This window comes from Neolamprologus multifasciatus, chromosome 12, assembly GCF_963576455.1.
Source record: "Neolamprologus multifasciatus chromosome 12, fNeoMul1.2, whole genome shotgun sequence".
NCBI classification, from domain to species: Eukaryota; Metazoa; Chordata; class Actinopteri; order Cichliformes; family Cichlidae; genus Neolamprologus; species Neolamprologus multifasciatus.
In genome coordinates, this window is record NC_140450.1 from 17,656,793 (window position 1) to 17,672,435 (window position 15,643).

Genomic DNA, 15,643 nt, shown 5'->3' on the forward strand with positions numbered 1-15,643 from the left:
ACTCTAAGAAGGTTTCAAGATATATTTATTCTTTTCAATCCACCCAAGTGGTTATTGAATACATTAGGTGTTTATTAGCCACAGTGGTTATTTAACATTGTGTATTTATCACAAGGTACCCTTCTTAGTGTTTCATACCCCAAGTGACGTATTTGGGATGCTGAACTCACAAAAACCAGAGGAAAAAGAAAAACAATAAAAACAATAACATAATAAAATAATAATGTAAGACATCATTTGAGGGTATATCTCAGACTCCTGAAGACGCTTGTCTATATCAGCTACTATGAAGTTATCATGTTGCTTAGCACCCACCTACTAACAGGCTAAAAAGACCCCTTTTAGCATTTATGCAGATATACCTTTATACCATAATTTCATTTTCACAGTATTTTTTTTTAAATAAATTCTTATTCATTTACATAAACAACACCTATCACTGCTTTTTCTCAATGTGATTATATTTTATTTACCATCACGAGCAGGCCGAACAGTCCTGCATCATGCCTATGTGCTAGTTTATATAAAGGATGCTGGCGCTCTTCTTTACTATTATGAAAAAAATGTTTGATTGCTGGAAACTAAAGAGTTTCCCGAACTGTCCTATCAGTCAGACACCTAAAATTATTTTATGCACAGCAGGAGCAAAACCAAATCTAGTTGCAGTGGGGTGCAACTAAAAAAAAAAAACACCTAATTTTGATAATGAATATACAACAGCCACACAAGTGTCAGAAGACTGCATCCTGGCACTGAAATGTTTCCTGAAAGGCTGATATTAAACAGTGATTAGTATTTAATGGGACATTTAACCTGAAAATATTATTATTTTATTGTTCTGTTTATTTTTTATCCTGCTGCTAAACTAATTTCCCCTTGTGGGACAATAAAGAAATTGAATTGAATTGAATATTATTGTAGTACTACATATCCCCCCAGAATGTGTTGAGGTGCCCAGTTTTGTAGATGTAGATACATCTAAACGGCACTCATTTACTACTTTGTGATTAAGTTTCATTTAAAGTCTCTAAAACTCCTCATTTCAAACTGTTCGATGTAAGAACGATGCTAAATAAGGTTTGTAGATTTCTTCATTCTCTGAGTGACAATTACTAGAAAGAGGCACTGTAGCTGCTTTGGTCCTCACAAGCCCACAAACGTCATTTATTCATGTATCCAAACTACTACTTTTTTTCTTCACCACTTATCCACTTGGGGGTTGTGACAGAGCTTGGAGACTATCTTGGTTGTAAACCTTGGACAGGTTTAACACAGAGACAGACATGTATTCATTCGTACTCCTAGATTTAGACTCAACTAACATGCTAATGGAGAAACCCCACGTCTGCAGGATCCAGCCGGCCAGTGGATTCAAACCCCAGACGCTCTTACTGTGAGGTATCAGTCCAAACCACCACATATCTGCACCGTCCCATACAGCTTCATATTTTTGCTATTATTTGCTGCTTTGTGACAAACATTCTACATTCATAAATTTAATCTAATAAATGTAAAAGTTAAATCCAAAGATGTTAAATGAATCTTGCACCCAAAAACACACACTGTTGACCAGTTTCAGCTTCCACCTAATTGTAATTGAGCGCACATATCTCCCTTTAAGAGCTGCGCCTGTGGCATGTGCAACATTCACTTAATCAATGCGATTGAGGGCCGAAAAACGAAATCAAGGATCTGAATTTCAATGATGTTTTTGCCTTTCATGAATTTGTAAAACATAACTCAATAGAGTGAAAACAGGGAAACTTAATGACTTGGAAAGTGAGCAAACAAAAATGCTAATGAATGAAATAATACTGATTAATACACCCTCAAAATAATTAATGGAACTGAAAGGAAAAAAAAACATGAACAGATTAAACATTTTAATAAGAACACTTAAGTAAAAAAAAAGAAAAAAAAAAGATTTTCAAAACTAGGACTTTGAGTAACATTAATAATGCATTGTCACAGATATGTCACAGGTACACAACAAAAACAGCTTTTATATGAGGGGTGGGTATGTGTGTGCGTCTTCTACCACACACACGTGCACACGAACACGCACACGTACAGACATGTCATCTTAAACAATGACCAAGATTAAGTTTTTGTTAAACAAAACAGGGGATTCATCAATCTTTATTACAAATCATCAAGAACCATAACCAGATAACGGTACAACAATTTATCTAATACTGTAAATGCTCAAGCTGCGGGTGCGAGAACCCACACAAAATAACAATCTTAAACATTTTTTTTAATATTTTTTACTTTTTATTGTTTCGCTGTTCTTTATTAGAAGCCAGCACCTCCAGGACAACCCTTTGAGTTCGATCAGGTAAAGTTCAGGGACAGGAGGAGAAACCGGGCACCTGACGTCTGTCGGCCTTGTCGCACACGCGATGCGATTTGAATTTCTAACACAATGGATTCTGTCTAAACAGAAAGTAATAATAATAATTTGATTGCATTATGTTTGTTTTAGGCTTTTTCCCCCCTTGGATTAACTGGCCAAAAGTTCTGCTGCCAAAAAATAAAATAAGAAAGACTTTGAACATGAATTTTCAGAGTAAAACCCATCCCAGCACCCTGCCGTTTCGCTCAGCTGTCGCAGAGCTTTACCTGCCGATGAAACATGATAACAGCATTTTTCTGCTTCAATCGCTGACCCCACCGTGGTCAGAGTTTAGAGCAGTATTTCAGCTTGATATGCTTTGCCATAATAATGGGATGACGAAAAGTTTGGACTTCTAAAACTCTATGTTATTTGATAACAGTAACATGTAGGGGATGCACCGATACACATACCCTTTTGTTTGTGTGGAAAATATAACCAACATGTAGTAGAATTTCAGTTCCCTTTAATGAATAAACTTCAATTACTTTAATCCAGTGACAACAAAAATGACAGAGGAGGCTTAAATCGTTTAATCACAGAGACGGATGGAATCGATACTCGGTTTGGGGGGGAAACAAAAAAAGTTTAGTATCTATAATCATCATTTTGTGTGAAAAATTTGCATCGGTACATCCCTAGTACCACAAAATTACTATAACTCACTGCAGAAGCTCTGGAAGGAATGACTATTGACTCGTCCTGTAGTACCTCTTGATGGATCAATGCTGTCTGGGCTTACATCAAGAATTAATGGCATTCTCCGAGACCCACCAGTAAAGACAAACGCACACGCTCTTCAAAGGGTAACTTTACGTTTTAAGTAAATGAAATGGGGTGATTCTGGTCAGCGACATGCATCCGCCTTGTATACAGTGAATTCAAGTGGTGCACAGATTAAGTGTCTGCATAGTGTGTGTGTGTGTGTGAGGGGGTATGGACGCATTTGTGTGCCGTGTGTGTGTGTGTGTGTGTGTGTGTGTGTGTGTGTGTGTGTGTGTGTGTGTGTGTGTGTGTGTGTGTGTGTGTGTGTGTGTGTGTGTATTAAATGTGTGTAAATTTGTCTTCTCGCACAGCCAAAGTCAGCCCAGACACACATTATTTTCACATTACTGCGTGAGCTTGGTTTTTACTTTTTTCTTTTTGTCGTCCCCCCTCTTTGACGTATATTTACAGGCATAAAACCACGACTTTTCCTACTGTATGTTCGCTTTCCATCTGTTTATCATTAACACTGGAAAGAGAGGAGGAAGAGGAGCCAGAATAAAAATGCACACAGACGTATTTGAAGATTCACAGGCTGAGCGGCTCCTGCATTTTAGCTATAATTCCTATACTGGCAACAAAAAAAACAAAAAAAAGAAGGAAGGAAAAAAAAAGGAGGTTCAATTATTTTGGCATCAATGCTTTGGTCACAAAATACCGACACTTATTCTTTTGTTTGTTTTCGCTTATGTTTTCATTTGCTCATTTGTTCTTGAAGTAAGTCCCAGTCGTATTACGCCCTGACCTCGTGTGTGTCCCAGTACAGAAAAAAAGGTAGGTTTGTTGTAGTCCTGTCATCGCACCTCCGATGCAGTCCCTTTAAAAGAGGCACAGATTCTCTTATAAATTATGTGACTGTGAATGAGTGGGCAGGGGGTCTGAAGAGGAGTGGGGTGCCCCCTGTGCCCCCCTCCCCCCGCATCCCCCCCTGCACTCCCTTTAACACCCAGCAACTACGTCCCATCACCCCTTTTGTGAGCATGTTCTGCAGCACAGTTGTTGCAGCACTTTCCTCTGGCAGAGATTGTTCTTTTTAACGAGCACGCAGAAGCTGCCTTCCGCCCAAGATTCTTCATTTGCTTTCCACAGAGCAGGAAGAGGAGATAAAGAGGTGGGGAGGTGGGGGGGTTGGAGGAGGGTAGTGGGGATGGAGAGGGGAGAAAGGAGACACACACACACACAGATACACAAGAAGGGCAGAACCATTTGTGATGGTTTAGAGCCGTGTGATTGGTCAGGAGACAGGGTTCAGGTGACAGGAAGAGGTTTTTGTTTGTTTGTTTGTTTGTTTTATCCAATCACAGGTGATGTTCATCGAGGAGGAAAATTATTGCAGTCCGGTGGAGTGATTTCAATCCATGTCAGGAGAAGGGAATCAGATTCAGGAAGGGAAAAAAAAGAGAGAAAAGAGAGACAGAGAGAGAGAAAACAAAACAAACGTCACACAATTAGAAAATTGAAGATTTTTGAAATTCACAACGTGGTTTCATTTTGCACAACAACAAAAAAAAGGGGACAACAAGTGGACTGCCAGTCTGTAAATCCTGTGAGCCAATTCTTTCACAGCTCAACAGCAGTTCACATCTGAGCTGCAAATCAAAACGTCACCAGTAAGAAGCTGGAGCGGAGGGTGGGGGTTTAGGAAGACAGGAAACAGACTGAGTGTGCACTTAAAGTCCTCATCATTAACAGAAAGGTCTCGCAGTAAAGATATTTTATCCTCGGAGCTTTATCTCATCACAAGCCGAGACTTCGTGGCCAAGGGTTCATTTTAAATAGAAGGTCACGGCTAGAGCAGAAAATCACAGGATTTATTCAAAGCCTCATAATCAGACCATCACATCACAGGGGTTAGTGGGGGGAAAGAAAAAATAATAACGAAAGAAAGGGAATGTTTGCATTTAGAAGAGCCATCAGCAGAGCATGCTCAATTTGGGGAGGAGAAGCCACAAGGCGTGGATGACAGAAAATGGAGAACACAACGTAGGGCAGGAGAAGATTGAGCAGAATATTTAAATAAATATAAAAATATATAAATGAATACTTGGAAGGGATTTAATAATGTTTAGAAACTGAACCGTTATGGTCACAATCCACCCCCTTTGAGTTATGGCATTAAACAATGGTAACGCGGGCCAATATTTTTCATCTAGACCTTTAAGATCTCAAAAAATATTTCCACTTCAGCATTTTATCTTGTTTGACAGTTTTCTAAACTTAAGCCATAATAAACACATGATTTCTCGAGTTATTACCAAAATGTATTTGTGAGGTCACAGTAAACTAGTGGAAGACAAGATTTAGATATTGAAGTGAACATTTGTGCCAAATCTCAGGAAATCTCTCAAACAGGATTGCGTGTTGCTGAAAATGAATGACCCCAACATGGAGCACAAGAAATACAAAGGAAAACATAAAAGAGGTAGCGCATAAGTAGATACTCAACAATCTTTTCTGCCCATGCGGTCTAACAAAGTTCAGGAACCCAGGAAAGCACTGTGTTAATGTCACATGATAGAAAGGTGTGAGCACGTAGTCCCAGAGAGGTTTTATATTAGTGACATGCAGGACATGGATGTAGAGCACAGAAGCCAAAAGCACAGGTTTGTTGGTTAGGAGCTTCAACAGTGAGCGGTTTCATTTAACGTGTTAGTTCAGAGTTCAAATTTCTTAAAAATGGCCGCAAGTGAATCATTTTCTTTGTCAAACTACTTCACCTGTGAGCCAAATAAAAACCATTCCAAATAATAAACAACTATCCAGATCATGGTATTGATAAGAAAGCTGACAACTCACCATCTTTGCAGATGGTGCTCACCACGCAGGCTCCTGCCTCCAGATTGTAACCACTGTTGCAGCTGCTGCAGTTTCTTTCCCCGGGCCCCAAGCACTCATAGCAGCTACTGTCACACCTGCCGAAGGGTGCGTGAGGAATTAGTTGCTAGTTAAGGCAGCACAAACTTTATTCCTGCACGCCAAAATCTGAAGTAAATCGATCGCTATAAAGGCAATGACGAATGATACCTGTTAGAGCTCACATTTCAACTTTGTCAGTCTACAAACTCCTGAACTATTAAAGGTATGACTATATCAATAGTAGAAAACAACCCTGACGCATATATTATACTGCAGTATTAGACATTTACAAAGAGATGAAGATGAGAAAAAGCTGTAATTTATGTAGACTCTCTTATTTATTCTCTTACTTTTCTTATATGTAATATTATTGGCCTATTCGGTTTCTGCTGGTGCGCGGTGTCTGCAAATGTGCCAGATTTCTGAACACAGAAAATCTGGAGGAGAAGATACCTGAAGCAATCCTTTAGGAGCAAGTGTTAGACACAGTTATCACATTTATCATCCCGCTAGAAAACATCACTTTCTGAGACAAATCTGAAGCTGAGCATGAAGGAATCCAGTACGGTAAAAGGGTCAAGTGGGCAATAAATAATTCAAGACGGGAAGGGAACATAGCAGGGAGGTAAGGCCATAAGAGGAACAGACAAGATGTCTGATGCTGTGGATGAGTTTCAACTAGCAAAGTAGTCATCAAACCATTGTCAATCATGGGGATATGATTATGTTTACGTGTTCTTTCCGTCCTCATTCAGGTTAACATTAGCGAAGGGTGACTCAACAGAGCCGTCTGTGGGAAAAGCTCACACAGCTTAAAGACAACAAAACAATGACGGCACCAAATGTCAGCGCTGACTGGCTCTGTGACTGCGGTTTACTGGGAAGTCCTTCATTGCAGGCTTTCTGTTCTCATTTACCTTTACTGTCATCAGTGACTGATTGCAATTTTGCTGAATTACCCTGTTTGAATTTTTAAATACAGGTGTAGTGCAGCCGAGTTTTGAGAATCATCTTCAGCCTGCTATCTCAGAAACCAGAAATGCACAGAGCAGGGAGAGAAATAAGAAAAACAGCAGAGGCTAAAGTTAGGTTTAAGTTGGAAATTTGCACTTGCACTAGCAAAGGAAACTTCCTTGTTTATCTCTACAGACTGGAAAGTCGTCCCCCACACCACCCCTTTTCACCGTGGCATAGAGGTGTTGGCAGGTGTGCTGACTCACTTCTTACAGAACCTCTGCACCTGCCCGTTGTCTGAGGTCTGCTCTGACAGGTAGTAGCTAGGACTGCATGTTAAAACACACCGCCAATCCTCAAGTAAGTAGCCGTCCGCACACTTTGTGCACGCCTCAACTCCTGTGCCTGCAAGACACAAATGCATTTTTGAGCGTTAAACTGGCGAATAGAAAATGTTGATCGTGTCTTTAAAACGCACAGATTTACTGCACATTACAAATGAAATCCTGCAAGCATTGGTTCCTACCTGCGCAGGTGGCACAGGCCCGATGACATGGTTCGCAGGTCCTTCTGTGGCCGTTGTAGTAAGTCCCGGGGTCACAGGTCATCTGACACTTGTTTGCCTGAAGGCTGGAAAGTGAAGCGAAACAAGGCACTCGTAACTTTAAAGTAAAACCAGAAAATCCTGCAGTAAAATCACTGGACATTAAAAAACCTCATGTTTTCCTTTGTGTGCATGCAGTGTGCATCAAAACAACATGCTTCTGATTTTTGCATTGATTTTAGAGGTGGCAGATGGTGGAGAAGAGGTCAGATATGCAGCAGGTTTGGAGGTTACAAAGTCAGCTCTGTGGAGTCACAGTGAGGACAGGTTGGTGAGCTTTGCTAAGCTGAAAAACAGCTGGTCCGCGTTAGCTTAGGTTTCCCAGAAACAATTTCGTCTGGTCCCGTCTTCCTCTCCGACTCCTAACTGAGCATTAATGGTGGACTAAGTGGAAGAGGAGAGACTGTGTGCGTCTGCGTGTGTGTGTGTGTTACTGTGGTCTCTGAGGCGTTCAGAGGAAATTATGGCCTACAAGTGTCCCTCCCCACCTCCACCTCTGGCAACACTATGCACTTAAAAGTTGGGTTCAAGACCACAGTATGTTTAAACACTTCACAAGTGTTTCTTTCCTGACCTAGCTGGAATTCCAGCACTTTAGAAACTATCCTCAGTCAGGTCAAATGCAGCTGGGTCATTTTGAAGAGGCTCCTGTGGAAGTGGCCAAATGATGAACTGAACCATGTCTCAATGGCTGGCTTAACGGTTCAGATCATAGCCTCTTCAAAGTAAGGATTACAACACAAAACAGATCCTCTTCCTTTGGGTCTCCACATTACACAAGCATATGTGGGCTTTAATAAGCCACTGACCCCACTGGATAACTATCGGTTTACTCAATATGGATCCCAAGTGGATAAAAGTTGGGAAACCCTCGTTTCACCGGTGCACTGTACAAACCACAAAGTATACAATGTTCTGGAATAAAATGGCAGCACTTCTGCAGCATTACAGTCAATGAACACAAAAGGTTTTTATCCTGGAACCACAACAGTGATATTTGGGGGGAAATCTATGTCAAACTTTATGTTCAAGGCTTATCAAAGCACAAAGCCCTTCATAGCGGTCCATGTATAAAGAACCACAACCCACTTGCGGTTCAGGGGTTAAAGCGAGTTGTCCAATGATCACAGCAGTTCAGTGGCTGTTCCTGTTGAAGCATCACTGAGCAAGAGTGTTTGAGACCAGCTAGTTTGTACGATTTTCTGACCACATTTAAATGTGAATGTTATATAAAGAGATGGTGAAAAAAACATCCAACTGTTTGCAATGAGGGGCAAAATTTGGAAGTTTTCACACCAATCTTTTCCTGTTGCAGTTCCTTATACATTAAAACCTGGTTAGTCAGCTGACAGACAGAAGTTGAGTCCTGTTTACTTTCTGACCGTCATGCAACTGACCATTTTCTAAAAGAAGTTGATGTTCACATCTAATAAAGGTATATCAAATCAAATCTGATTGTCAGAGATTCTCACAAAACATCACAACACTCTCCTACTGCCCAACATCTTACAGCCAAAACACAACCGTCACGAAAAATGCAAGGCAGGATTTCTTGTAATTTAAGTCGTTTTTAGGAATAGTTCACCTGGTTTCTTGAAGGACATTTAAAGCTCTTCTTTGGATGTTGGCTGGCATTTGTTCTATTCTCTGTCGAGATGATCCCATACTGTTTCATTACTGTGTTTTTCTCTACACAGCTAACCTTTTACTGCACTGGCAGTGTGTTTGGGATCATTGTCATGCTGAAAAATAAATTTGCTGCCAATCAGATGCTTTACACTTCGTATTGCATTGCGAGTCAAAATCTGATGCTAGGTCACTTTAAGAGGGATGGACTTGACCTCCTGACTATGAATGATGTAGATGATAAGGTGCTGACTCTATGAATCCACAATCTCAACAGGGTTGTCCGATAAGAACAGATGGCGTATCCACAAAATCCACTGCCACTCAGGTATCTGTCGTTCACTCATTTATTTAACAAGAATCCAAAGCACACATCCATAATGTGAGTGAGGTGATTTAACAGGCTGTAAAATGCTATATGCCATGTGGGGAGTGATGGTGTGGTTTAGTCTCATGGACGCACACCGCTAACAGCATTAGAAGGAACGAAAATCCACACGGAGAGTAAAACTCTGCTGACTTTTCCCACCTGCAGCTCCGACCGAACTCTCTGTGTCGACGTGTGCGTAACGATGAGGTAGAATTGTGTCTTCTGATTGGTGAAGAGAATGGGTTGCCTCACCGCTCATTGGCTAAACGGCAGCAGTATGCTGATATCTTACTCAGCAGATGTGGCTCCGTTCGTGAGTTCTGCCGACTGGCTGGCCTTTTGTACACTAGTCCATGTTTGAAATTAAATCAGTTTTGATAAGATCTCCAGCAATGAAAATGCATCAATGTCACCATGTTTTATAGATGGCTGTAGACATTTGTGTCCTACCTCTCTCTAGGCAGCCTCCATACATATTGGCAACAATCTGAACCAAAAAGTTAATTGGATTCATCACCCCATAAACCACTGATTTCAAATCCAGTTCTTGTGTAATATGTCATACCTGGCTGGTTAAAAAACTTGGCTTCTTGACAGCCACCCTTCCACTCAGACCAATTCCAATGAGGCTACAGTAAACAGTAGACGAATCGACTTGTAACGCCGTTACTTGTAACGCCGTTATTCCCATCACTGCTTATAGGTCAATAATAGGTGGCTTTAAACAACAACAACAATCATTCTTCTGAAAATGGTCAAGTACAAGGCCTGGACTGATAATGAGTGAGAAAGCAGCCATTATCCAAAGAAAAACTGAAACACCTTCAGAGAGCCTGGAGAACTGAAAAAAGACAGTAGGACTCCTGTGAAGCAAGACTTAAAGGACTGTGGGTGGTCTAACACTAACAGATTTTGCACAGTGCTACATTGACTGTTCATATGCACCTCTTTCACGTGATGACTAAAAAAGTTCAAGGCTGTGCTGTTTGTGAAGATTATTAATGCTTTAAACTATAATCAGTGACTCTAGTCAGGAATTGCTCAACGTGGCACCCATCTTACCTCATCCCAGGTTTACATTCTGTGCAGATATTGGAGGCTGTACACTTCTTACAGTTCTCCTGACATCGCCTAAAAATGTTGGAATCTGGAAGACACACAGTGTGCGAGTCATACACAGCACATAATAGGAACCAGAAGTCTGGCTGCATTAAAAAAACAGCAGGGGAATAGAGGCGAAAGAGTGATGAAGAGTATCAGATGGAGTCGAATGTGTGAGGAAGACCAGCGAGTAAAGTTATGAGAGAATATGGAGAAGAAGAGGCAAAAAGGACAAAAAAAAAGAGGAGGAAATGGAGATAGCAAGATGAAGGGTGAAAGGTTCTGTGGGGCTGAAAGAAGATTATAGTGTTGAGGGAGGATGGGAATCTAGATGAATATTTCAAAAGGCAGACTAAAGTCAATGACACGCTTTGACACAAAGCACATGGACTCCTCTGTAGCAATGGTGATTGCCAAAAAGTTATGGTAATAACATGTTTTATCATTCCCTGAAAGGACAAGGAGACTGTAATTAAGAATGCTGGTTGGATTTTTTGGATTTTTTTTCCTTACAGGATGAAGGAAGGACATGGGCAGGCTACGGACTGGTTTCCAAGTTGGACGATATGTTGTTTTGGCATTTTGGCTCAGAGCTGTAGGAGAACATTAGAGTGTAATTTGGCTCATCAATCAATATAAATTCTTTAGAAATTTTAGGGTTTTTAAAATGGGTATAAAAACAATCTGCTGCTGATTTCTACTCTTTTCCATGTTATATCAGGGTTTCTTGAATATTTTTTGCATTTTAAACAATTCACAAAATGATTAATGATTAGAAAAGATTTAGTGAAACCACAATAAATAGTACAATCCTGGTCAAACGTTTTGTCATTTAGTATATATATGCACTAATCTTAACATCAATAGCACAGCGAGCCTAGCTTACATTGGTTTATCCGTGATATGGTAACAAAATTATGTCAACGTCGCTGTCAGAATGTTAAAAAGAAAATAAACTCCAGTTTTCTTATTTAAAAAAAAAAACAACAACCAAAAAACCCTCGGCTATGCTGCCATTCCAAAAGGGAAAATGTACCCACTACATCTTGGCCTGTTAAAATGTTATGATTAAACTTGCATCAGAATATCTCAGATCTGCTGCCAGAGACTCTCAGAGCTGCCAGGGCTTACACACTATCCTGGCAAATACAAAGACATAATTATTGTATATACATAGTGTCAGTCTCTCATTTCTGGTTAGTTTTTATTAAAAAAAATAAATAAAAAAAAACACTGGCAAAAATTCTGAACCCGTAAAGCACATACTTTCTGTGAATACTACTGCACTACTGAATACTTTACATGCCAGAATTTAACACAGGAAGAAAAAAAAGAAAAGAAAAATGATCGTAAACCTAATCCAAGCATAACCTTCCTGCAGATCTGCTTTATTTCATGTTTTATTCCACTTTAATTTGACGTAGCCAAACGATTCCCTACCACAAACTTTTCAGTTCAGCTTGAATCAGCAAGTGCATTACAATAAACAAGTGGCTAGACATTACCTCAAGGGTACAATGGCATCATTCTGGTGTGGTGAATGAAAGCAGACTGGTGATAGTTACTGCTAAGGGTGGAGGTTTTTAGAAACCTCCTCCACCATTTACAAATGACAGTGTATTTCTCTACAGTCTTAATCTAAGGAACTTCAGGCACAGATGATTATGCAGTGGACACAGAGAATAACAGTGAGATTTTGGCATTTTAAGAAAACAGGTGCACAACAGAAACACAACTGAAGTCCCAAGAAACTTATAACAAAACTGTGTGACAGCCTGTAAATAAGAAATGCGCAGCCACCGTGATGTGACTAATTGGTTTCAAAAAACCTGACGTTTTGAAACCGAGTGAAGCATAGATCTGAGTGAGAAACAGTAATATACTATAACACATTCCCTGCTTCTCGTTTATGTTACTCTAATGTTTATTCGGGGCGATCGTGGCTCAAAGAGTTGGCAGTTTGTCTTGTAACCGGAAGGTTGCCGGTTCAGGCCCCGGCCCCAGTTGTTGTGTCCTTGGGCAAGACACTTCACCTGCCGCCTACTGGTGATGGCCAGAGGGGCCGATGGCGCGATACGGCAGCCTCGCTTCTGTCAGTCTGCCCCAGGGCAGCTGTGGCTATAACTGTAGCTTGCCTCCACCAGTGTGTGAATGTGAGAGTAAATGAATAGTGGAATTGTAAAGCGCTTTGAGGGCCCCAAAAAGCGCTATATAAATGCAATCCATCATTATTATTATTATTATTATTCTACGAAACAAACATTGTGTTTTCTCAAATAAAACCTAAAACTAGCGACTGAGACCATAAACCCGTCAGGATTTTTTTTTACTTAAGGAGTCGCCCCCTGTTGGCCGTCAAAAAATATGCAGGATATGGCACTTCTGCAGTAGCTTTACTTTTCAGACCCGGAGGTTAGCCATGACAAACCCGGTGTGACCTGCGGGGAAACCTACCGCTATCGAGGTAGAAGCCGTCAGGACAGTTGGCGACGCACGTGTGGGAGCCCTCGATGAGGTTAAAACCACTCCTGCATGTGGTGCACTGGTCACTACGACTACCAACACAGGTCTCACAAGAGGAGGAGCACTTCTTGCAACGCTTCCTATCATCACGGAAAAATCCACTGGGGCACTCCGATACACACATCCTGGAAAGGGAAGTCATTGAAGACAGAAAAAAAGTATTCACATTTAGTGCATTAGGATAACCTCCTTGAGATGTAATTTTGGAGGTTTTGAAGACAAATATAAAGACAACAAAAAAAAGGTGAGGGAAAAAAATAAAAATTACAACCTTATACAAAGCGACTCTAGCAATTCAGATTGATTAGTCAACGCTGCGCAAAATAAGTGAACAGTTAGACTTGGAAACATGTTTATGCAAGTTTATCACTCAGGTGGAGCTCAAAACATCAAAGCTTTTTTTAAAAAAAAACTTCTTTGGATACAAAACAGGAAGACTTAGTATAAAAAAAAATGAAGAATGAAAAAAAGTGTCATGAAAGCATGTAAAAAAAAAATCTATAGCACATTTTTCTTAAAGATTTATTGAGGCTGTAGTTTCCTCTGAAGGGCAGCGTTCTTCAACAGCAGACCAGTGAAGACCAAATCAAAACCAAGGACCGAAATGTAAAAAATAAATAAATACATAATCTCTGCAGCAAATATGATCTAAAATGAAATAAAATATCTGGGAACTAATATAAAAATAAATGTGTGCCTGCAGGTTTTACACAACGAACAGGCCAAGATCTACTGAATAACTTCACAGCTCCTTAGCACCCCATCATTTTAACCCGAGCTCACACCCTGAAGTAATGACTTCCATAGAGCTAAAGAGCAAAAAAAAAAAAAAAAAAAAAAAAAAAAAAAAAACAAAAAAAAAAACACACAAGTGTGCACCTTCTGCCAAAAAACACACACTGCATGTGTGTAAGTACAAAAGACATGCTTTTATCCTCCAACTTAAATACATGCCTGGTTTGCTGAAATGGTTATATAAAAAGAAAAAAATATATTTTGTAACGATAGCATGTACTGTAGTGTAACCTCTAAACCCAGGACACCAATTAAAAATGTTTTTAAAATGTAATCAATTAATATTTACAAGCTGATAGTTTACCCTGAGAATCAAACTCAAAAATACATAAAAAGAAATTCTAAAGACCCCCACATCCTTTGGTGTATGTGAAGCATCAAACACGCATGTAGGGATGTAATTATCTGATGACTAGATGCTGCTGCCATCCCTCCTCCTTCCTCCAATCTTCATTCATCAATTGCTCCCTGTGGTGGCAGAAAAGGGCAGCACACCTCTAAAGTGAGCTAATGATAAGGCAGCACCTAAGCTTGCACATTCTCATGCACCTGCATCGGCCTGTCTTTTATTAGACCAGAGACAGGCCGACACAAAGGCAATTACTACAGACTTTGATCCCGGGGTCAAGCACAAAATGTAGACACATGCACAAATTTACAGTCACACACGGGCTTGTATACACACAATTAAGAAGGGGAAAGGACAAACAGGACACACCGTGACTGACAGCGTTTCTCTTATCAGACTGATGTGGTGTAATTAATCAGGCCACCATCAGGAGAGTTTCCAAGCTCACCATGTAACAATCTCCTTATATAAAGCACAGTGCAGTGCAAAGCTTCCAAAAACTCAGTAGCCAGTTTCTCAGTTCTTGTTTTACTCTCTCAGATTTACTTGTCAAAATGTAGAAACATTCTTTTTCTGGATTCACATGAAAAAAAATAAAATAAAATGCACTAAAAATAAACGCAGGTGTTAAATTTCTGTAGGTTTCCTAATGATCAAACCCAATCACACAAAACAGGCTGGCGAACAGATGTTTCTCTGAGGTATGTAAACAACTGAAATGCTGCCTTCGGCTGGTTAAAGCTACAGATCGAGGGATTTGTATGCACCAATGTTCACTTTACCTTTGGAAAACTATCTGATTGAAAGCCCCTCAGCTAATATTGATCCGTCTGCTCATTGGACCTCTTACTCCTAAAAACGATCAAAAGACGAAGCAACTGCTGGGCCAGACATGGGTTTTCCATGTGTTGCCTTTAAATTAACAGAGGAGAGAGAAAAATGGCTCTGTTGGAGTTCATTAAACAAGATTTTTTTTTGGTATTGTGGGTCATAGGGTTTGAGCTGATCTAAGTAGTTCTCACTCCTAATTCTACAACGAAGAACATAAAGGAATAAAAGTTTTGCCAGGACAATCATTCAATCATGTTTTTTAGTCTGTGATTTTTTTTGTTTATTCATGTGTTGAAATCTTTTATCTTCTTTGTTAAAATTTGATACATCTGATTTAGCACAGATTTTATAGTGGCTGCCCACCCTTGATACTCTCATTTATCTGCGCTTGGGTCTGGCACTAGGAGCATATAAGCCCGTGAAGTCACTGAGGCTGGGTTTTTCTCCAACCAGGGTTCTTTCACGCTTAAGGAG

The 15,643-nt window shown here is 40.1% G+C and overlaps 1 protein-coding gene across 2 annotated transcripts in view; it reads right to left on the bottom strand.

Moving 5' to 3' along the window:
- The window catches only part of pcsk5b (proprotein convertase subtilisin/kexin type 5b), an 80,452-nt gene that overhangs the window by 15,469 nt on the left and 49,340 nt on the right, over positions 1 to 15,643 (bottom strand). Inside the window, exons 16-21 of one of the 2 annotated variants that reach the window (XM_085179908.1) lie at positions 13,126 to 13,319; positions 10,633 to 10,717; positions 7,497 to 7,600; positions 7,237 to 7,375; positions 5,957 to 6,072; positions 1,869 to 4,239 (exon numbers count right to left, since the gene is read on the bottom strand). In XM_085179908.1, the coding sequence (XP_085036034.1) occupies positions 4,124 to 4,239; positions 5,957 to 6,072; positions 7,237 to 7,375; positions 7,497 to 7,600; positions 10,633 to 10,717; positions 13,126 to 13,319 (754 nt within the window). In that variant the 3' untranslated portion in view covers positions 1,869 to 4,123. Of the gene's footprint in view, positions 1 to 1,868; positions 4,240 to 5,956; positions 6,073 to 7,236; positions 7,376 to 7,496; positions 7,601 to 10,632; positions 10,718 to 13,125; positions 13,320 to 15,643 lie in introns of those variants that run through there. The other variant, XM_085179909.1, reaches the window with a different exon arrangement.